The 20408-nt window shown below is 56.2% G+C and overlaps 7 protein-coding genes across 7 annotated transcripts; 4 read left to right on the top strand and 3 right to left on the bottom strand.

The window, feature by feature from the left end:
- Positions 1-1096: 1096 nt before the first annotated feature.
- Positions 1097-3172, top strand: TEF1 (translation elongation factor EF-1 alpha; the record flags this gene model as incomplete). The annotated part of the gene is made up of 6 exons (XM_083194793.1): positions 1097-1101; positions 1176-1212; positions 1487-1549; positions 1808-1946; positions 2005-3077; positions 3137-3172. The coding sequence occupies 6 exons, from the start codon at positions 1097-1099 to the stop codon at positions 3170-3172; spliced, it is 1353 nt and encodes a 450-aa protein (XP_083049706.1).
- A 636-nt stretch (positions 3173-3808) lies between these two features.
- ACO1O0_005370 (mitochondrial inner-membrane-bound regulator-domain-containing protein) lies at positions 3809-7294 on the bottom strand (the record flags this gene model as incomplete). The annotated part of the gene is made up of 3 exons (XM_083194792.1): positions 3809-5617; positions 5672-5949; positions 6001-7294. 3 exons carry the CDS (start codon positions 7292-7294, stop codon positions 3809-3811), a joined length of 3381 nt encoding a protein of 1126 aa, XP_083049705.1.
- Positions 7295-7829: 535 nt separating this feature from the next.
- ACO1O0_005369 (Smc5-Smc6 complex subunit NSE3) lies at positions 7830-8957 on the top strand (the record flags this gene model as incomplete). The annotated part of the gene is made up of 3 exons (XM_083194791.1): positions 7830-7859; positions 7919-8339; positions 8407-8957. 3 exons carry the CDS (start codon positions 7830-7832, stop codon positions 8955-8957), a joined length of 1002 nt encoding a protein of 333 aa, XP_083049704.1.
- Positions 8958-9076: 119 nt separating this feature from the next.
- On the bottom strand, positions 9077-9492 carry ACO1O0_005368 (U2 snRNP complex subunit YSF3; the record flags this gene model as incomplete). The annotated part of the gene is made up of 3 exons (XM_083194790.1): positions 9077-9151; positions 9229-9435; positions 9490-9492. 3 exons carry the CDS (start codon positions 9490-9492, stop codon positions 9077-9079), a joined length of 285 nt encoding a protein of 94 aa, XP_083049703.1.
- A 317-nt stretch (positions 9493-9809) lies between these two features.
- ACO1O0_005367 (uncharacterized protein) lies at positions 9810-11160 on the top strand (the record flags this gene model as incomplete). The annotated part of the gene is made up of 2 exons (XM_083194789.1): positions 9810-10796; positions 10849-11160. 2 exons carry the CDS (start codon positions 9810-9812, stop codon positions 11158-11160), a joined length of 1299 nt encoding a protein of 432 aa, XP_083049702.1.
- Positions 11161-11523: 363 nt separating this feature from the next.
- ACO1O0_005366 (Zn(II)2Cys6 transcription factor domain-containing protein) lies at positions 11524-13577 on the top strand (the record flags this gene model as incomplete). The annotated part of the gene is made up of 4 exons (XM_083194788.1): positions 11524-11642; positions 11703-12506; positions 12564-12853; positions 12940-13577. 4 exons carry the CDS (start codon positions 11524-11526, stop codon positions 13575-13577), a joined length of 1851 nt encoding a protein of 616 aa, XP_083049701.1.
- A 1465-nt stretch (positions 13578-15042) lies between these two features.
- Positions 15043-16926, bottom strand: WHI3 (uncharacterized protein; the record flags this gene model as incomplete). Its single annotated transcript, XM_083194787.1, has 1 exon — positions 15043-16926. The coding sequence occupies one exon, from the start codon at positions 16924-16926 to the stop codon at positions 15043-15045; it is 1884 nt and encodes a 627-aa protein (XP_083049700.1).
- Positions 16927-20408: the final 3482 nt, after the last annotated feature.

Genomic DNA, 20408 nt, shown 5'->3' with positions numbered 1-20408 from the left:
TTGGGCCAGCGGGCGGCTGCCAGTGTGCCACCACGTTGGGCAGAACCGGCGGGGTGTGCTGGGTCGCAGGTTGGGCAGAGATGGACCGTCGGTCTTTGCCATCCTGGGCGGCATTGAAAATTTCTTGGTATCCATTTTATGTCCCCGCTCGCAGCCGCTAGCACTGCCAGGCGAATCATCCACTCGGTGTATTTCTGTGCAGAAGGAGGGGTTGTTGTTTTTTTCTGCGCGACGCGAGGAGAAAATTTCTGACGATCCAGGGCAGATAAAGTACCATATCACGAGGGAAGTTGTTGGCTGCTGGCCGGAATTGCTCACTGTGGCCCTGCTCATGGCCTGAGAATTCCAACAAAGCCGCTCTCATCCAGATGCAAGCAGTGGCGTTAGGTCAATGCTCGGTTGGGGTTGAAGTCCCCGGCCTGCTGGGGCTGCAAGTCATCGACCGGGTAACCCAGCTATGGCATCATGAGGGGCAACATCAGGACGCAGAAGGCATCACCAAGAGAGCAAAAGTGAAAATAGAGGCATACTGTGCTACTATTATGTAGTGTAATATTACTCGTAGCACTATCAACTTGGGGGAATGCCATGACCGTTGCCCACAATGCTTGGCACTGTGAGTCCCGCCATCCACCGAGTCGCGTAGCCGCAGAGGCAGCGTTTCATCGGCATCCTCGAGGCCAGACGCCTTTCGCGCCTCAGTACAACAAGCAGGACCAACAGGCAACGGGCCAATCAGAGAAATCAGAGAAAAAAACTTGTGCACCTTGTAGGGTTTTGCCTGAGGTGGCTGCCCCACCATCGAAGATTCACCCCTCCTCTGCGGCCCCCCACCAACGCCGCCCGCCCACCTTTGTACTTTTAAAAGGCTCCCTCACACCTCCGTCGAACCTTTCCCTTGAAACTCTTGGTTCTTCGTCCACGCACACCTAGATACGAGCTATCTAATCTGCGCAACGTACGTTTTCCTCCCAGCTCGCCTCTCTTCCTTGCCTCATTGTCCTCATCAGAAGAAGACTCGAAGCAGCCGCTGACCTGACGCAGTTTTCACTCAACACTTCCACATCACCGAACCTCACGAGGAAATACCGCCAAAATGGGGTATGTGGCCTTTTGGGAGAGGCTTCCTCTCCACCTCCCAAAGCCGTGAAGCATTGGTGCTGACTCTCCTCTAGTAAGGACGACAAGACTCACATCAACATCGTCGTTATCGTAAGTTCAAGCCCCTCACCGTTGCTCTACCTCAAACAACCTTGCTGACAATCAACTCCAGGGGTATGTGACATTCGTCAAGAACGCTTGATCGCTTCCGTTTCGAATCGTACTGACGCAACCGTAGCCACGTCGATTCCGGCAAGTCCACCACCGTGAGTCTCCCTGCTGCTCGTCGACATCGCTGTCCGAGACACCCTGGCACTGTTACCCCGCCTGCTCAGGCGCGGGGCAGTCGACCGCGATGGAATAAGGTTGCTAACTTTGCCTACAGACTGGTCACCTGATCTACCAGTGCGGTGGTATTGACAAGCGTACCATCGAGAAGTTCGAGAAGGTATGTCTCAGTCTTTGCTTTTTTTCTGTTGTTTTCCCACACTTGCGTCAATTCGCCGCCCTCTTGCAAAGGCGGCCTCTTTGGGATTGCCCCTCACCACTGCGAAAATTTTTTGTGTCTTATCTGCTGTTGGTGGGGTCGGGGATACCCCGCCACCTGCCAATAGCAGTGCGACCGGCAGTGTGCCCCTCAACACCACAAAAATCATGGCGTCTAAGATTTCCCGAGGATACTGTTGCTGACTGAACTGAATTATAGGAAGCCGCCGAGCTCGGCAAGGGTTCCTTCAAGTATGCCTGGGTTCTTGACAAGCTCAAGGCCGAGCGTGAGCGTGGTATCACCATTGATATCGCTCTCTGGAAGTTCGAGACCCCCAAGTACCATGTCACCGTCATTGGTAAGTGCCCAGATCTCGACAGAATGCTGTCCATTGCAATCGCCTAACCGCCCTGCAGATGCTCCCGGTCACCGTGATTTCATCAAGAACATGATCACTGGTACTTCCCAGGCCGATTGCGCCGTTCTCATCATTGCCGCCGGTACTGGTGAGTTCGAGGCTGGTATCTCCAAGGATGGCCAGACCCGTGAGCACGCTCTGCTCGCCTACACCCTGGGTGTCCGTCAGCTCATTGTCGCCATCAACAAGATGGATACCGCCAAGTGGTCTGAGGCCCGTTACCAGGAGATCATCAAGGAGACTTCCAACTTCATCAAGAAGGTCGGCTACAACCCCAAGACCGTCCCCTTCGTCCCCATCTCCGGCTTCAACGGCGACAACATGCTTGCCGCCTCCACCAACTGCCCCTGGTACAAGGGCTGGGAGAAGGAGACCAAGGCCGGCAAGTCCACTGGCAAGACCCTCCTCGAGGCCATTGACGCCATTGAGCCCCCCAAGCGTCCTCTTGACAAGCCCCTCCGTCTTCCCCTCCAGGATGTCTACAAGATCGGTGGTATTGGCACAGTGCCCGTCGGCCGTATCGAGACTGGTGTCCTCAAGCCCGGCATGGTCGTCACCTTCGCCCCCGCCAACGTCACCACTGAAGTCAAGTCCGTCGAGATGCACCACGAGCAGCTCAGCGAGGGTCTCCCCGGTGACAACGTTGGCTTCAACGTGAAGAACGTCTCCGTCAAGGACATCCGCCGTGGCAACGTCGCCTCTGACTCCAAGAACGACCCCGCCGCCGGCGCTGCTTCTTTCAACGCTCAGGTCATTGTCCTCAACCACCCCGGTCAGGTCGGTGCTGGCTACGCCCCCGTCCTCGACTGCCACACTGCCCACATTGCGTGCAAGTTCTCCGAGATCCTCGAGAAGATTGACCGCCGTACCGGCAAGTCCGTTGAGAACAACCCCAAGTTCATCAAGTCTGGTGACTCCGCCATCGTCAAGATGGTTCCCTCCAAGCCCATGTGCGTTGAGGCTTTCACCGACTACCCTCCCCTGGGCCGTTTCGCCGTCCGTGACATGCGCCAGACCGTCGCCGTCGGTGTCATCAAGTCCGTCGAGAAGGCTAGCGCCACCAGCGGCAAGGTATGTTCTATCCCCAGTCTCCCAGGTCATTGCCACTCAATGCTAACCGAATTGTTCAGGTCACCAAGTCCGCCGCCAAGGCTGCCAAGAAGTAAACGGTTTCTCTCATCGACTCTTATCGCCCTGGCTGGGTTCCACAAGAGCTCATGTCCAGCGGTTAATGTACTCGCTTCCACGACGAAATGATGTTGCGATGATGAATACTGCGACAATGTCTTGGGGCACATGGTGATTTAGTGGGCTGGGGATATCTCCGACCCTTTATCATGTGCTGGGAACAAAAAAAGATGCTCTAGAGTAGAAGTGAATCTGACTCGACCTTTCCTTTGTAGACCACAATCTACACATCCAACCATCCGCTTGATCCGTGATATACTTTGGCCTCGTTCACATTTAATTGCCAAATGATGGTCGATAATGAAAACTGCGTTTGATGTTACATGTCTACTTCTAACTGCTGATGATAATTTACAGGTATATATATATTATACAAATCATGTCCCCAGTAATGTTACACCTGCTCTAGCAGCCTCTGTCTATAGTGCCTCCCATAAACTTTATTTATGCACGTCTTTCTGTTCCCAAGTCGTCTCTCAAGTTGAGTTTGTGGGAGGTTGTCGTCGTTTCTCTTCGCTAGGTCAAACCCGTCCATCATTCGAGCAGTGACCGTGACGCCCAAGCAAATGAGTTCCCCCGACAGTCCTCGCTTGGTAAGTCTGAACCTTGTTGCCCTACGAGGCAGATCCAGCTTGTGGAGGGGTGTTTTCCTTGAGGCGGCTTTCGTCGTGGGTCCGAAGTGTGCCTTCTACCTCCTCCACGAGAAGCTGGCTAGCTGCGATTGCCTCCTCGAGCTCTTGGCCAATGGTGGCGGTATTCTCTTCGACTAGGTTCTGTGCGCTACCTTCGCCCTGGGCTCGAAGAGTCTCCTCGATACTCTCAATGAGGTATGCACCGGCTCGCAGAACCTCCTCGAACTCTCCAACAGCGCTAGTGCTGGTGGTATCCTCTGCGACGAAGTCTTGTGCACCGGGTTCGCTCTGTGCTCGAAGAGACTCCTCGATACTCTCGATGAGGCACGCACCACTTCGCAGAGCCTCTTCGGACCCCCGGAAAACGCTGGTGCCGGTGCCGTCTTTGGCAATGGAGCCTTCCGCACCGGGTTCGCTCTGTGCTCCAAGAGCCTGGTTAACACTCGCTGCGAGATGCTCGCCACTTTGTAGAGCCTCCTCGCTCTCTTCAGCAACATCAATGAGCTCGCCTGGCCTGGGCAGGAGTTCTTCAATCAATGGCGACTCGGTAGGGCGGGTCATGTCTTGCTTCTCTGCGTCGTTTAAGTCTTGAGAGGTGCGCTCCCAGAAGGGGTCATTTTCACTCGGTAGCTCGCGCACTTGGTCGGAACCCTTGGTCCATGACCAGCATTTGCCCTCGATGGCAGTCTGGACCAGCTCAAGGTAGCTTTTCATCTGACCGACGGCCTTTTCTGGGTGCTTCACCGAGATCTTGGCTTCAAGTGAGAGCTCTTGGCGGGTTCCGCCATGCTGACCGGCCTCGATGCTGCTGTAGCGCAAAATGTGGTTTTGCAATTGCAGGTCGACTGTCTGGTGAATCTCAAGACCTGCAAACATGTACGGGAGGTCGACGGTTGAGTCTTGCTCGTCTTCCTTGCCTAGCCACCGCTTGGGCATTGAAAATTGGGTGCTGCTCGGTGTCCGCAACCTGCCCTCCGCGAGATTGAATTCAGACGCGGCAAAGAACTCCCGAATAGGCTTCTGCTCTGAGATATCCAAGGGGATCTCCCGCTGCTGCATGATGCGTACATCGACGCTCTCTTCAGGAATCAGCGTGTCTTTCACGAACCAGGGAACAACAGCGTTGAGTGTCGAGCTGCTCGGCATGGAGAAGTTGGAAAGGTCATCCTCAGAGTTAATGGGAAGCGTGAGTCTCACTTCCGGAGCCTCGCCATCGTGGGTGCCCGGCGCAGGGGCAAAGTTGAGGACAATTTGGCTCCGCTTCTTGAGCTCCGCTTCCTTCTTGGGAATGAATTCCGCGAAGGCTGCAGGGTGAGGGACCACCGGGGCAATGATGCGGCGACGCTGCTTCATCTTCCTTCGTTCTCCCGGTTCCGGTTTAGAGTGTAGAATGTGACCAAAAGTGGTAGTGAGACGGTTCCAGGCATTGTCTTCGTAGATGCTTGGTTCTGGCCCGGGGATGCGGACCTTCTCGGCAAACTTCAACCATCTTCCCTTGAATTCGCCAGGTGCGCCGATGGGAGTGACAAATCTTGACCATGGTCTTAGCTTATCCCGCCAGGACATGCTCTTGTTCTCGCGGCAGTGAGGAACGAGCATCCCGGCCTGAGAGATGGCAACCTGGCTCTTGAAACGGCGCGCTACGATCTGCTCCTCGCTTTGCAGACGCTGCGTTGGCCGCCCCCTGAGTAGCCGTAATATGATATCTGCTGAGTCTTCCATAGGAGTGACTCCTTCGTCTTTCATCTCCAGCAGATCGTCCTCATTGGCGATCCGTGAAACTTTGAGTCTCTAGGAACTGATCAGCGTGAGCCCATCAAAAAATAAATTCACTTGGAAGTCTACCTTTGCCTCTTTGTTGTGCTGGATGACAGTCTTCGTCACCCGAGCCAGTTCATCCAGCACATCTTTGCGCAGAGACTTGGGGTCAAGGTCCTCCACAGACACAGATCGGGTGATAACGGTTTTCAGTATCTCATCAAGTCTGGCCAGGAGCGTTGGGATAGCAGCCTTGCGGGCATAGATCTCGAGGGAATGGTGGTGCTCGGTTGGTGTTATTGTCTCGCCGATCGACTCGTCAAGCAATCCAGCCGTGAGAGCATCAAGGACTCCGGTGTGCGATTCTAGGCTACTGTCAGCTAGGTCCGAATACCATGGTAGAGGGCTCGACATACGCGCAACTAGTTGGAAGCTATCCGGCCGGACAGATACTGTTGCCAAACCTGGACTCTCCACTTCCTCCTGGATCTGCAACCCCCATTGTACTGTCATGATCATTCGAGCGAGATGGTGTTTTGTCGACGCGTGTCCCGGTTCTTCAGGGTTCGACGGCTTCCAAGCAGTTTGGCTCATGAGCCATGAGTAAGAAGGGGTTTCGGATGGGCGAGGCACGACAGTCTTGCCCCTCTGGCTGTAGTATAGGGCTAGTTGGTTCTTGGTGAACCCAAATGCAAGGTCATCATTCAGCTGATGGAAGCGGTTTCGGGGAAGAGTTAAGGAGTCGGTTGGGCGCATCTCCTCAATGTGTTTCGAGGCTTCGGCGGCAGCATCGACCTCTGCGTCCTCTATCGGTAGCATGCTTTTCCAGTCCAGTTCACCCGACGAAACGGTCTGATCGGGCAAAATCAGAGAGCCTCGGGGTTTCCTGCCGAGTTGATTTGGGTTCTTGATAATGAGCGCCCCGACTCGACGGCCCAGAGCGTCAATGCTGAGGTGCTGTTGCCGGAGATACTCGTGCTTGAACGGCTGTGGTGCTCGAAGATCCGGGAGAGGTTTGTGGGTATCTCGGGCCTCTTCAGACTCAGTCTCTTTAGACTCGATCTCTTCGGGCTCGATCTCTTCAGGCTCGAACTCCTCAGACTCGATCTCTTCCGGCTCTTGAGATTCAGGGGCTTCATGGTTGGATTCGGGCAGCTCGGGCAGCTCGGGCAACTCTCTTGGCTTTTCCGGCGTATGCAGATCTCGATGGGTTTCGATAGGCACCTCGGGCTTCGGCTGTGGGCGCTGCCAGGGTTGGTAGTCTTCCGGGAACGGTTCGTCTGGAGCCGCTGCAGTTCGGATCTTGGGAGCAGGAGAATTCGAGTCTCCCAGTGGCTCCTGTAGGCCTCCTCTAAAGGCGAAGGGGGCTTTGTTGTTGCTCTTGTCGGCTCCTCCCCATCCCAGGCCCTCATCCTCCTCTTTGGCCTTGCCCCTTCCCCTGCCCTTCCCCTGTGGCTTCCGGCGGCGTCTCGTCTGACGCGCCTTTTCCTGTCTCGCTTCCTTGTCTCGCTCCTCAAACGTCTTCTTGCCCGATATGAGCGCCTCGACAAGGTCCTTGCTCTGGATGCCTGTCGAGTCTGAGGCGTAGCGTCGTAGGCCAAAGCCATCACTACGCGCCAGCAGACTTGCGCCGAGGCCTGCCCTGCGGCGCGCAAGACCAATTCGGCATGAGAGGCATACGCGCGGCGCGCATATCGCCCTGGAGATCATGAGGGACAGATCGGCTGTGAGGTACCGTGAGAGCGGTACAGAAAAGCTGGGGTGCTCATCTGCGACGACTCGAGAAGAAGACCCTTGGATGCCGTTGACAATTTTGCTTATCGATAACTCTGCACTAGACAAAAAAGAAGCAACGACTAACTCACGGTACCTAGCTGGAGTTCATGGGTAAAAGTAGAATCTGGCACCAATAATCTCAATATGTAGATATAATTTTCAAGACTATTTTCTAATGTTCACATTTATGCTTTATATATAGATTATTCCTTTAGATTGCAGTCTGTGATGAGGGAAGAGTGTTTCGCGTTGTCGCCTGGCGTATTTCTGTCTCCCACTTCCCAGCTTAACGCGTACTACCGCGTTCGCCCCTCCAACTACGAAGTACGCAGTCGATACCTCAACTTCACGTTTGTCAAACCTATTGTCGCTTCTATGAACCCTGACCCTCTGAGAATCTCAGTAGAAGCCGCCTCTTCAGACCTTTAACAAATTTGCGAATTTAGAAATCACACACATACACACAAAGATGCCCCCGACACAAGTACGGCGGCGAATGGTACGTACGGCGCATCACCCCAGACAGAAGAAGTTACCCGTTAACATGTCCCCCCACAGAGGGACGCCGCCGAGGACTCAGACGAAGATGCCCGACCCCGACAGCGCCGCAACCGCCAGGAATCCGACGACGAGGCTGAGGACGACTCGGGCGATGACATGGACGTCGACGCCGGGGCGGCGCAGAGCGCCGACGATCAGCTGGCCAAGAAGCTGGTCCGCTACGCCATCTCGTGCGAATACTCGCGGACGCCGATACGCCGAGACGGGATTAAGGAGAAAGGTACAGACAGACAGGAGTCCACACGGCCCGGGGATCGTGATCAGTGGCTGACGGGGGCAAACGCAGTTCTGGGAGACCGAGGCCGATCGTTCAGGAGGATATTTGCGCTGGCGCAGAAGCAGCTGAGGCTCGTCTGGGGCATGGAGCTGCGGGAGCTGTCGGTTAGGGAGAAGATGACGCTCCACGAGAAGCGCAAAGGTACGTGCAAACATGCAACGAGGGTTGTCCGAAGGCACAGCATGCTCACGAGAGGGGTCCACAACAGCAATGAGCTCAAATTCACAACCTAAGACGGGATCTGGCTCGTACGTCCTCAGCACGACGCTACCGGCGGCATACCGCAACCCGACCATCATCCCGCCGTCCAGGACGCCGAGCACCGACGAGGAGGCCACGTACGTCGCCTTTTGCACGCTGGTCGTGTCGTGCATATGGCTCAACGGCGGGGAGCTCACGGAGCAGAAGCTTCGGCGCTACCTGGTGCGGCTCAACGCGGACCGCAACGTGTCGACGGAGAAGACGGACCTGACGCTCAAGAAGATGGAGAGGCAGGGCTACGTGATCAGGCGGGTAGACCGGCCGCCGATCGGGCAGGACGGCGAGCAGACGGTTACGTGGCACGTCGGCACGCGCGCAAAGGAGGAGGTGGGCATCGACGGCGTCATGGGCATGGTCAAGGAGGTGTCTGGCGACTCGACGCCCGACCTGGACAAGAAGCTCCGGGCCAGCCTGGGGATTAAGGATCATGCGAACGGGCGTGACGAAGAGGCCGAAGAAGAAGCGACTGGTGGTAACGAGAGAGACGATGGCGAGTAATAAGACACAGTATCGCTGCGAGTTGTAGTATTTGTGTGCCTGGGTATCTTTCCAATAACGCCGTTCCCAATTCCCTGTGTGCCGTGACAGCCCCTGACCTAAGAAAGTCCAATCGCCCATCACCTGTTATCTCGGGGGATGATAACGTCCTCGCCTTCCCTCGGAGGCGGCGGTCCGCATGGCTGGATCATTTTCTGCCGAGACAGGTCAGTCTGGTGGTTCTTCTCCCAACTCACAGCCATTTCGCGCAAGGCGAATCGTAGCGACATACCCGGATCATCTGCGCGCGGACCTTGGCCACGGGCTCGTTCTCGGCGAGGGCAATGTACGAAAGCAGCGGGCGGTGGCCGACGATGGACGAGTACGTGTCGCGCTGGATGTTGGTGCGCCACTCCCAGCTGGTCGTGTCGGGGTGGCCGGTACCAACGTACTTGGCCTGGAGGCGCTCGAGCTCTTGTTGGTTACGGAGCTTGTCGGCCTGGGCGCGTTGTCAGCATCGTTACTGAGGCCATTGCCTTTGAAAGAAACGTACCATGGTGATGAGATTGCAGCAATTGACTGGGGAACAATGGCGATGAAGATGCGAGATAATACAGTACGAGTTTGAAGGTTGGGAGTCGTCGATGATGGCGCAAATTGGTTAGCGGATGATCCTCGGGTGGGTCCCGGCGCGTCCACTTTCACTTGGCCAACGTTGGACCCTTCATGAACCCTCGAGTCATCACCAAATTCATAAAAATGCGATGAGAACGTCTTCTTCCTTTCAGGACTTATGAGACCTACATACGGCGCATCCGGAAAGCGCCATACCGACTCACTCACCTAAGCGGGCGAGAAGCGACCATCGACATCATGGTGTCATCAACCCCAGCCTTGCCCGAGCACTGGACGGAGCTCAACGCCGCGCGGAAGAACAGGCGGCTCTGCGCCGAGGACGTGGCGGCCATCAAGAAGTCATGCGAGGTGGAAGCCGGGGTGAAGCACGTGGCCGAGAGCCCGCCGCACTGGTCCGAGGCCCTGGACAGGATGCTGGGGCGGTACAAGGACAGCCAGGACCGCGAGTGGTTCTCGGAGAGGCGGGCCGTCGTGTTCGGGCTGGAGGACATGTTTGCCGAGGCCAAGGCGTGGAAGACGAGCCTGGGGGACATTGAGGCGAGCATAGGCTCCGAGAAGGAGGCGTGGTACCGCTGGGTTCTGCGCAGGTACCCCGAGTTCCTTGCCGTGGCCTGTTCTGGCGTCGACCAGGATGAGGTGAGGAGCATACTGGACGACCCGGATCGGTCGAGGGAGGAGCTCGTGGCCATGGTCAGCCGAGCCGTCGGCATGTCTGAGGATTGGTCGTCACGGGTGGATGCATTCGCCGACAAGGTCGCGGCGGCCGGTGGAGACGCGGCGGTGCTCAAGAAGCTCTACATTGAAGAATTCTTCAAGGACGCGTCAACGGGCGAGACACTGCCAGATGCGCAAAAGTACCTAGACATGTACGAGTCAGATCCGGACGCGAGACTAGAGGACATGATCGACAGGATCATTGCGGGCAACAAGGAGGACCGTGGCTCGCAGGCGCAGCGCGAAACGCATCAGAAGCGGCTAGACCAGCTGCTCAGGGCCAGGACGGCGTTTGAACAGAAGGAGCGGGATAAGAGCCAGCAGCAGGGGGCTCAGCAGGCGAACGCGGTGGACGAGCAGTATTACAGCCTCCCGGCGTGCTCGGTGTGCAAGAAGGAGGTGGATGCGAGCCGTGTCATCTCGTGCCCGCTGTGCCAGATGGTACAGCAATTGGGTGGGCAGAAGGGGCTGACACTGTACTGCTCAGATGAGTGTCACGACAAGGGATACGTAAGCTACTCTTGCACCTTTTTTTCTTCTCCCTTTTACTCTTTGCTGACAGGCTCACCAGGACGAGCACATGGACAAGGAGCACGGGTGCGAGGCCGGGGACAGGTGTGTGCAGGAGGGCGACGAGGACGTGCTGATGGAGGAGGATGAGTCTGCAGGCGCCATGGCGTGTAACGAATGTCAGGACCAGAACCAGTGGACGCTGTTCTGCTCACGGGCTTGCGCGTACCACAACCTGGGGCGGCACCGCAAAAGCAAGCATGGGCTGGAGACGGAGCACGCAGAGGAGCTGGTGTCGCCGGTGCGCCAGATGATTGATATGACGCTCACCGAGGAGAAGACGGGGCTCAAGTTCGAAGGGTGATGGGGGTGAGGGCGAGAGAGAAGTACTGGGTTGGGTTTGGGTCAGGTCTGGGTTGACAGGATACCCCAAGGTCGGCGTCACGGTTTTATATAAAGGCATCATCATCTATGGTCACCATCTATGCTCATAGTGGATTTTGGACCGATCTTCGTCGCGATGCAATTGCATGGGCGCATTTGCATTATTTACACACACCATTTACATCCGAGAGGCGCCGGATGTCAGCCCTCTTCGGCGGGTCGTTGCTCCGCCGACTTGCAGATCTCGGTGCTTGGGATGCATCTCACCATCCTCTTTCATCCCCTTTGACCTCATGCCTCATCGCCTCATCACAGCACAGCACAGCTCGCAACGCTAAGAGCAATGAATACCATCTGGTCTCACGAGGCACCCTCCGGCCGGCGCAACCAGACCGCCTGCGAGGCGTGCAGGGCCACCAAGATCCGCTGCCAGCCCAGCGAGCAGCCAGGCGTATGCAGAAAGTAGGCAGTACAGTACATTGACAGGCAGGCAGCCCATGTTCTTTGACTGACAACACCCAGGTGCCTCGACTCAAAGCGCGAATGCGTCTCGCGCACAGGGCCTCGCACCCGTCGGCCAAGGCGGGCCAAGAATGGCACTCCTCCTCCTCGTCCACCTTCACAGGCTGCACCCAGCACCTTCAGCATTGACTTTGAGGTGCCCGTCCAGGACGACGTCAACGACTCCTTCGATGTGCTACGCGAGACTCACGAGCAAGCGATGGACAAGATCTTCCCGCCAGAGGATGACGATGCCTTTACCTTCTCCTCTGCCTTGGCGACCCCGCCAGCGTCATCGTCGACTCCTTCGTCTTCTACCCCGTCGCTCTCGATCGAGACCCTCCATGGCAAGCCCCAGTTCAACCTCTCATCCGCCGAGTCCCTCCTTACCGCCTTCAGGTCTATGCTGTCCTGCTTTCCCTGCATCGTCCTCCCCAACGATGCCACCGTGTCTCGCCTTGCGGCTACGCGGCCCTTCGTCCTCCTCGCCATCCTGGCTGCTGCGTCTGGTTCGAGGACGCTCCAGGGCCACAGCCTGTACGACGACGAGTTCAGGAAGGTCCTGGCCCTCAAGTTTGTGGCCGGTGGGGAGAGGACCCTGGACCTGCTCCAGGGTATCATCATCTACTGCGCCTGGTACCCCTTCCACTTGCGGCCTAGGAACAAGCACGTCTTCCATTACATTCGAATGGCAGCCGACCTCATCCACGATCTGGAGCTAGACCAGGAATCGTCACAGGGCTTCATCCTGGGCATGGAGCCGCCGCTGGACCACCAGCTAGACGCTATGCGTGCCTACCTGAGCTACTTCTGCTTTGTCGGGGCGTGAGTCTCCCCAGATCCTGCGGACATATGTGTGCTTTCTAACCTGGCCCTTTCCAGCTTCATGGTCGGTTGGCGCAAATACAGAAACCTGTCGGCCACCTTCACCCCCTGGACGGCCGCATGCTGCGACGCCCTCGAGCACAATGCTCAGTCCAACAAAGAGGCCAACGGTGACATGGTGCTCAGCACCCTCGTCCGCCTCTCAAGCATCTCCAGTGAAGTCTCTGACGCCATCCACGACCGCCGTGGCGAAAGGACAGACCAGCAGACCCGTCTCCTCCTCCTCGGTCTCGAGACGCAGGCCCGCGAGCTCCGGCAGCGGCTCCCTCCTCACATAGCAGCAACTAGTAAGTCGGGAAACCATCTCCACTCCCCAGTCCCTCGGACCTGACCGTTCCTTTATCTCCCGTGAGGTTCGCCCTACTCTTCACAGACTTCTACCCCAACGCCGGCAGTCTCATCGCCATTCCCGTCTCTCCCGCCGCCCCCTCGGTCACTCCCACAGCCCCCAAGCTCGCCGCCCTCCTCCCCTCCCTCGCCCTCTTCCTCTCCGAGACGCTGCGCCTCGAGCCGGCCGCCTTCTCGTGCTTCACCGCCGTCGACTGGAGCCGCCTCATCGTCGCCATCATCCTCGCCTTCCGCCTGTCCCTGTCCGTCCCCGAGTGCCCGTCATTCGACCACCTCTCGGCCCGCACCGACCTGCGTCTCGGCGAATTCCTCGACGCCATGTCCCGCGAGACCGAGGTCGACCCCGCACCCAGCAGCGCCAACACCAAGGTCGACATCCTGTCCGCGAGCCGCGTCGTCATGCGTGTCGTCAAGACCAAGTTCGACCGGCGCGTGGACCTGGCCGACAGGAAGGACGCCGTGGCGAGAGGGGTCGCCGGCGGCTGCCCGATGCTGGACGGCAGCCTGGACCAGTACCTCCCGCTGTGGGATGCCGGGCTATGTGCCACCGATACGACAAACCCGACGACGACGATGTCGGGAGGAGGGGGTCAGAAGCCCGTCTTCCACGACCTGTGGGCTACCATGACCATGGGATGGGCAGATGAGGCGTGCGAACCATGACGCGCACCTAGGGCTAGAACACCGTAATAGCTTTCCTGCTTTCATGCAAGCCAGCCTTCTTCTTTCTCTTATTTTTGCCTCCCCTATTGCGCAAGGATAATAGGCCCCGTGTAACCCTGCAGAGCCTCCGGGACGCAGAGGCGCCCATCCATGTGACTCCCTCTCTCTCGCTCCCGATACAGCAACCCTGATTCCCACTCCCACCCACATCAAAAAAAACACCACACCACCATGCGGCTCCCCCTCCCTCCCATCTCGACCCCCTTCCCCGGCTGTCCGGGGCAAAGCCACCTGTCACATACGACTCGTCCGGCGCATCGCTCCAAGCGGCCCCCCCTCCCATCTTGCATGGTCCCGCCGAGATACAATAGAAGGAGTAATAATAATAATAATAAAAAGGGGGAACCCCCCCTCCCCCCCTTCTCCAAGCCACACGCAACGTCGGTGTAGAGCCTTCTAAGCTCTGACGAGCCACCACCGTATCACCACACACGAAGCGCTTTGCATCATGCAAGTTGCCCGCGCGCCAGTCTCACCCGGTCCGGCCCGCAGGGGACGCGCCGCCCCCTCCCCCCCCCTTTTTTCGTATCCCGCCGCGATTCGCTGTGGCTTGGGTGATGGGATGATGGGCGAATGGGCGCTATCAGATCCGGCAAGGCGTGAGCAGGCGTCAAGTCCACGTGAAACTTTATAGTCCTTATTTATGAGTCTAGGTAGTTGATGGGTAGAGTTAGGTATCCCTTCGTGGCATCACAAACGAGCTTTATATCGAAAGTCGCCCATTAGGGAAAAAAGGGGGGAGGGGGTGGCATAACAACGTGTACATTCGTATTTCATCTCCCGAAACCCCATCAGGGCCAAGTATGTAACACCACATAAGTCCCCTGCCATGGGTTTCAACATCTAGATACCATGAGAGCCGTAGGCAAAGAGCAATCAACGTCGCCACTCGGGCACTATCAAATCTCTGGAATATACGCTACAGTCTCTGGCAATACTGTTTCAATATAATCATAATAATCAACCCAACATCGCTAAATGTGGACACAAATATACAAATATACAAATATATAAATATATAATTATCGTCACAACAAGTATATCATAATCTGCGCCCAACCCCGAGTTCTAATACCATGCAATCCATGCTCAACCCAGTGGTATAATAATGATGCTCTGCCGAGAGCCACCTTCTTTTTGAGGAAAATAGAAAAGGGATATCCAAGGGTATAACAGAACTCCTTTCCAAACTTTCCGGTACTGCCTTTTTTTTTCTTTCTTTTTCCTTTTGCTCTTATTTTCCTCCATCTTGTCTGTTCCGGACGCCTGTGCTGAGATGCAGTTCGTCCGACCCGCGCCTTGCTATAAACCCAAGCGTTTTCGAAAGAAAAAAATAAAGAAATCCCAACAAAGTCCCCGAGAGAGATCCAAAATAGAAATCCAAAATAAAATGGTAAAAATGCTGTTACCCCTTTGATGCTCCGAACTTATGGTATCCCGAGGGGTTCCAACCAAAGGTTCTGTTTCCGAATGCGTTTTGAGGCCCGTTCGGCGGGAATCCGTTCTGGTTGGTGGTGTGGTTCCCGTTCGGTGCGTATCCATTCTGGCTGGAGGAATGGCTCCCGTTTGGTGGGAATCCGTTCTGATTAGTGGTATGGTTCCCGTTCGGTGGGAATCCATTCTGGCTGGAGGAATGGCTCCCGTTTGACGGGAATCCGTTCTGATTAGGGGTATGATTCCCGTTCGGTGGGAATCCATTCTGGTTGGAGGATTGATTGCCGTTTGGCGGGAATCCGTTCTGGTTAGGGACATGGCCGTTCGTCGAGAATCCGTTCTGCGTGTAGGTATGATTCCCGTTCGGGGGAAATCCGTTTTGGCCAAAGATATGGTTACTGTTCGTTGCTGCCGCGTTGTAATTGACATGGTTTGGAGCGAGGCCAGGAGGCATGGACAATCCTGGAGGCGGTCCGCTCGCCGTGGTAAATCCGTTTGCTGCGCTGCTCATGCTCCCATTCATGCCTCCCGTGGCCCCAGAACTGCTGCTCGAACCGGGATTGTGCTGAGAGCGCACACCCAGAGGATTCTTCGAGAAACTGAGCCGGATACCTCCCTTGGTACTATTATGTAAGGGGTGCCCATATAGTTCGTTGAGCGCCTTTGTGGCGAAGGAGATGTCTTCAAACTCCACAAAGCACATGGGGCCGTTGTGCTTGGCACGGAAACAGAGTCGCTTGTAGCCGCGTTGCTTCGAGAATAAGGTCTTGAGTTCCTCCTCATTCGTCTCTAGCGGTAGATTGCCCACATAGAGGGTGTTGCAAGGGGGGTTCTGGTCGGCTGGATTAATAGGAGGGAAGTGCGACGACCGATAGTAGCGATTCGAGGGAGGTGGGTAGCCCTGGCCCGTGCCATTAAAGGGCGTCGTGCCGTTCGCATGCGCCGACATCGGGTTACCGTATGGCGAAGGCACGGGTGCGGATGATGAGGGTATGCCCGAGGTGTTGAGACTCAGGCGGTCGAATTGACCAACGGGGATCTGTGGCTCGGTGGCACGTCTGCCATTCACAGATGATACAGAAGGGCCACCATTCTCGGCGTAGGCAATGGGGTTTCTCAAAAGATCGCTTGTCTCTTCATCGGTCGAGTTATTCTCGATGAGAGACTTGCCAGAGACACGAGTCCGGTCGTGAAGATGATTTCCCATCTGGGACGGAGGGACGAACGGATTGTTGGTCGAGAAGAAGTCGGGATCAACGTGGCCGGGGAAGATCTCGGTGTTCATGTTATTCGCGAAACCATGCTGATTTTTACCGCCCATGGGGCGCGATCCAGAACTAGGGTTAGAGGAGTTCGAGTTAGACGTCGTGGTCGGGGAAGCGGTCGCGCCAGGGCTCGGGGGGCTAATGCGGCCGAACGTGTAATTGACAGTGCCGACGGGACTCGTGGGGAGTAATTCGACAACCATCTCTGCGGTTTTGGCGAAGTTTGGTCGGCCATCTAGCTTGTTTTTGGCCTCGACCGCGGCCGCCCTGGTCCGAAACCTGACGATGGCGGCACAAAAGTTCTCGCCGTAGGGGTTTTGGTCGGGGACAAGCTGGACATCGATAAACTCCTTGGACCATAAAAACATGTGGTATACAGATTCTGCAGTCGTAGCCCCGGCCAGGCGGCTTACGCGGATGCGAAAGTACGGCGGCAGCGGGGAGTTGGCGAACGGCGTGCCGATTGGGTTCATCGCGTCGGAGGCCAAGGGAGGAGGAGGCTTGGGGTGGGAGGGAGGGAAGGAAGACTGTGTCGTCGGATGGTAGGATCGCAGCGACTGCGAATTCGAGGGAAATCCTGGCGCCGCCATGGCTAGCGAGGCGGAGGCGGAGGCGGTGGTGTTTGAAGTTACGGGTAGCGTTGCGTAGATGGCAGGAATAAGGCGCCCAGGCGCGAAACCTGCGCGAATGGCTGATATGAATCTATTGAGGTTGTCGGTCGCGTCTTGGGAACTCATTTGAAGCGCAGGTGGTTCTGATGGTACCGACGTGCAGGAGGCGCGCCTCTTTGAGAGAGGGTGTTTGGGCGATGCAGGCGACGATTTGCGCAGTCGGCAGGCGTTGTTGTCGAGGCCAGAAATGCGACGATGCGACGACGCCTGGCAAGCCTGGATGCGACGATGTAGGAACCTGGGAAGGGAAGGGAGTGGAGCGGCGAGGTCTGCAGGTGGAGGGTCTGGGCAGGTACGAGTCCCGCTGGCGCAGCTGTGCGATGCGATAGGGTGGAGCGGGCTCCCAGGCTGTGTGGAATCTGTGGATGCGTTGGGTGCGTGGAACCGTGGAACCATGGAACCGTGAGACTGTGGGTGCGTTCGTTGGTGACTGGCTGACTGTCAATACGGTGGTGTGTGGCACACAACCGCTGTGGTATCCGTCCGGAGTACGGAGTACTCGTACAGTACGAAGTACTTCGTGCTCGCAGTGATACCGTACGGTTGCGTGGTTTGTCCCGTCTTGTGCCGGTGATGGATGGGCTTACCTGTTAGCGGCTTCCAGGTGCGTTGGTGGGCAGAATCCCAGGCCTGGAGTAACGGGCACCGAAGGCAATCGGGTAGTCAAGTAGTGCTACTATTAGTGGTGTCTAGTGGTGGTGGACCGTGGTCTACCCCAGTAGTGGTGGCACTGGCTGGTAGGCGCCTGATAGCGAGGGGCAGCCGTCTCTTCTTTTGGTGGCACTGCGCCGACCCGTCAGATCCAACGCCGGTCGCGTGAGGAGATTGAGCTGCAGCAGAGCACTAGATGTGCTGAGTTGGGTAGAGCTGAGTGCTATGCAAATATGGGAGGGCTGTTCTGATTTTTCTTTCGTTTGGTTTGTGATCGGAGCATATGATGTAGGAATGGTGGCGAAGTGGGAAGGAAGAGTGGGTGGTGGGATGCCGACACCGAAGGAGCAAAAATATACAGGCAGGGCCGGCCCAATGTGATTTGGAGGCCAACAACCAGTAATCACCTTTTTGTTTTGGTTCTGGGATCAAAAATGTTCCCGGACATCAGAGCTTGAAGAAGCTTCACCATGTACGTGGTGGCTATGGTGCAGTATTCCACGGCGACCGCGCACCCTCTCTCTCTCCGAGTGTATTGTATGAAGCCCGCGTGGGAGACTGGGCAGGTGAGTGGGAGGACGGACCTGGAGGCTTGGATTGTTGCTCACAGAATAGACCAGAGATACGATTAAGCTTTCTCGCGGCTACCTGACCTTGGGTTGGTAAGCTCGAGAGCCGCAGCACCAACAAAGCAGAAGCCAGGGGCCTGGGGCAGCAAGGTATGTACGAGTAGCTGTATGTACGGATATGTATGTAAGTAAGTACGTTGGTATGTAAATATGTAGGTATGTAGGTATTATGTAGGTCTCGTCTTGCAGACAAGGCACAGCTACCGTTGCTGCAGGACTGCCCACCACCGCGGGCGACGACGGCTCTGCGAGGATCCAGCAAACAAAGAGTTACCTACTAGTGAGCCCCATCCGATGTACTCTCGGGGTACCCTTGCAGCTTGCCATCTTGGACGTCTGCTGGACACCTGTTTGGTTGCCGTATTCCGTAGTAGCCGTACTAACTAACCACTACGGTTACGATTCCCATCAGCCAGCCTAGGCGATATGAGACATCCATCTACGAAACGTATCCATCACTCCCTTCCCCGCCTTGATCGTTGTTCCGCTTGCCACGAAGTAACGGATATGCAGAAGAGGATGAGCAACGCAATCTTGGCAATGTGATAGGCTGGCCAACAGGGAAGCGGACACCACCTCCCGACCGTGTTCGAATCGACCCAGACAGCTGGTATAAGAGCTGCTCGTTCTCCAACGCTGTTGAGGCTCACCCATGGCCGCTTGCCACTACATCGGTCAAATATCCTCCTCACTTACGAACATTACCTACGAATGAATACCTGCTACATAGCAGTGAGATTTAGGTGGCCTAAATTGACGAAAGCACATGCTGAATGGAATTACCATCTGCCCCCCACCCCTAAATTGAGCCATACTCGTACCTATCCCTATCTTCGTAGAGTCTATAAACGCCATGGCGCTCCCCCGTTTGCCCAGAAAAGAAAGTATCGACTGCCCATCCTCGTGTGACCCGATCAGGCCATCGTGCCAATAGGCATCGCGACTGGCCAGAGCGTAGACGGCCGGCTGAACTTAAAAGAGCCAAGGGGCACGAGCTAGAGGAATGCTAAAATGCGCGGGGGAACCTGTGATCTTGTGGAGGATGTGAGCAATGCGTTTGCCGCACGCGGTAAACTGACAAGGACACCGGACGGACTCACCCGTGCTCTCGATGTCCGGTAATTATTTACTAATAGTTCATGGGCATATCTAGCTAGGTACTTGCAGGGTACCTTTATACAGCCCATGGCCTCAGTTCGTTTAAACCAGCACTCGGCCATTGGGTTTCCGTTTAATTTTTGTCCTGTTTCCTTGCCCCGATTGGAGCACCCTGAGCGCCTGGTTTTAGAATCTATTCATACGTACGTCGTTTCATGGGCCAAGGAGCCTCTGTTGCCCGTGAAACGCCTTTCCTGAAACTATGGCTGTTCTCCTCCCACATCGACTACCAGCCCCCTGTGGCGTTGAGGTAAACGTCTCTTTTATACAATCACTTTATTCCCTCGGGTTGACTGAGCACTTTATCGTAAGGGGTCAGCACTTCAGGACATCAAGGTTTCAAAACTCTGATGGCAGCCCTAGATTTTGCGCAGAACGAGGAAGTCAATGCGATTGCTATTCGCATGTACGAGTATGTACTCCGTATCAACCGGAAGAAGGGCGAGGAAGGGGATTTAGTGGAGGAGTGGGACCCGGATGTGAGAAAGACATGGGGGAATGTTTGGAGGTGGGGCCCCTCACCATCGCTGGTGCTGATTGACAGGCGGATTTCTCCTTGGAGCCTCGGGGGGCCAGACAGCGAGAGAACATCTGGGTCTCCACGCGCCCAGAGAGTTGAGCCGCAAAAAGAGGTCGTCGTTGCTCTCCGGGCGGTTTGCCTAGCGTCCGCTCAACTCCTGTACGCCTTTTGTCGCTGATACCCACACGAGACGTTTCGATTTTAGGTTGCTGAACCCCAGGTCCCTACTTCGAGTTTTGCTTCGCCTCTCTGGTATCGTGCGCATCGCGCTGGTCGAGGGGGACGCTGCTGACCCGTGAAAAACATGTGCAAAAAAGCTCGAGAGCAGGGGATCGCAGACTTCGATGCCTTGCCGCTCCGCAGAAAGGCCTGCAAGAGTAGCATGACTCGACCACATCAAGAAACCCCAAAACGTGCCTGTGCATCCTCCCCGTGCCGGGGTT

This window comes from Amphichorda felina (genome assembly GCF_050947745.1).
Source record: "Amphichorda felina strain 45539 chromosome Unknown scaffold_5, whole genome shotgun sequence".
NCBI lineage: Eukaryota > Fungi > Ascomycota > Sordariomycetes > Hypocreales > Bionectriaceae > Amphichorda > Amphichorda felina.
Note: the sequence above shows the minus strand (reverse complement) of the source record. Positions and strands in the feature narration are given on the sequence as shown.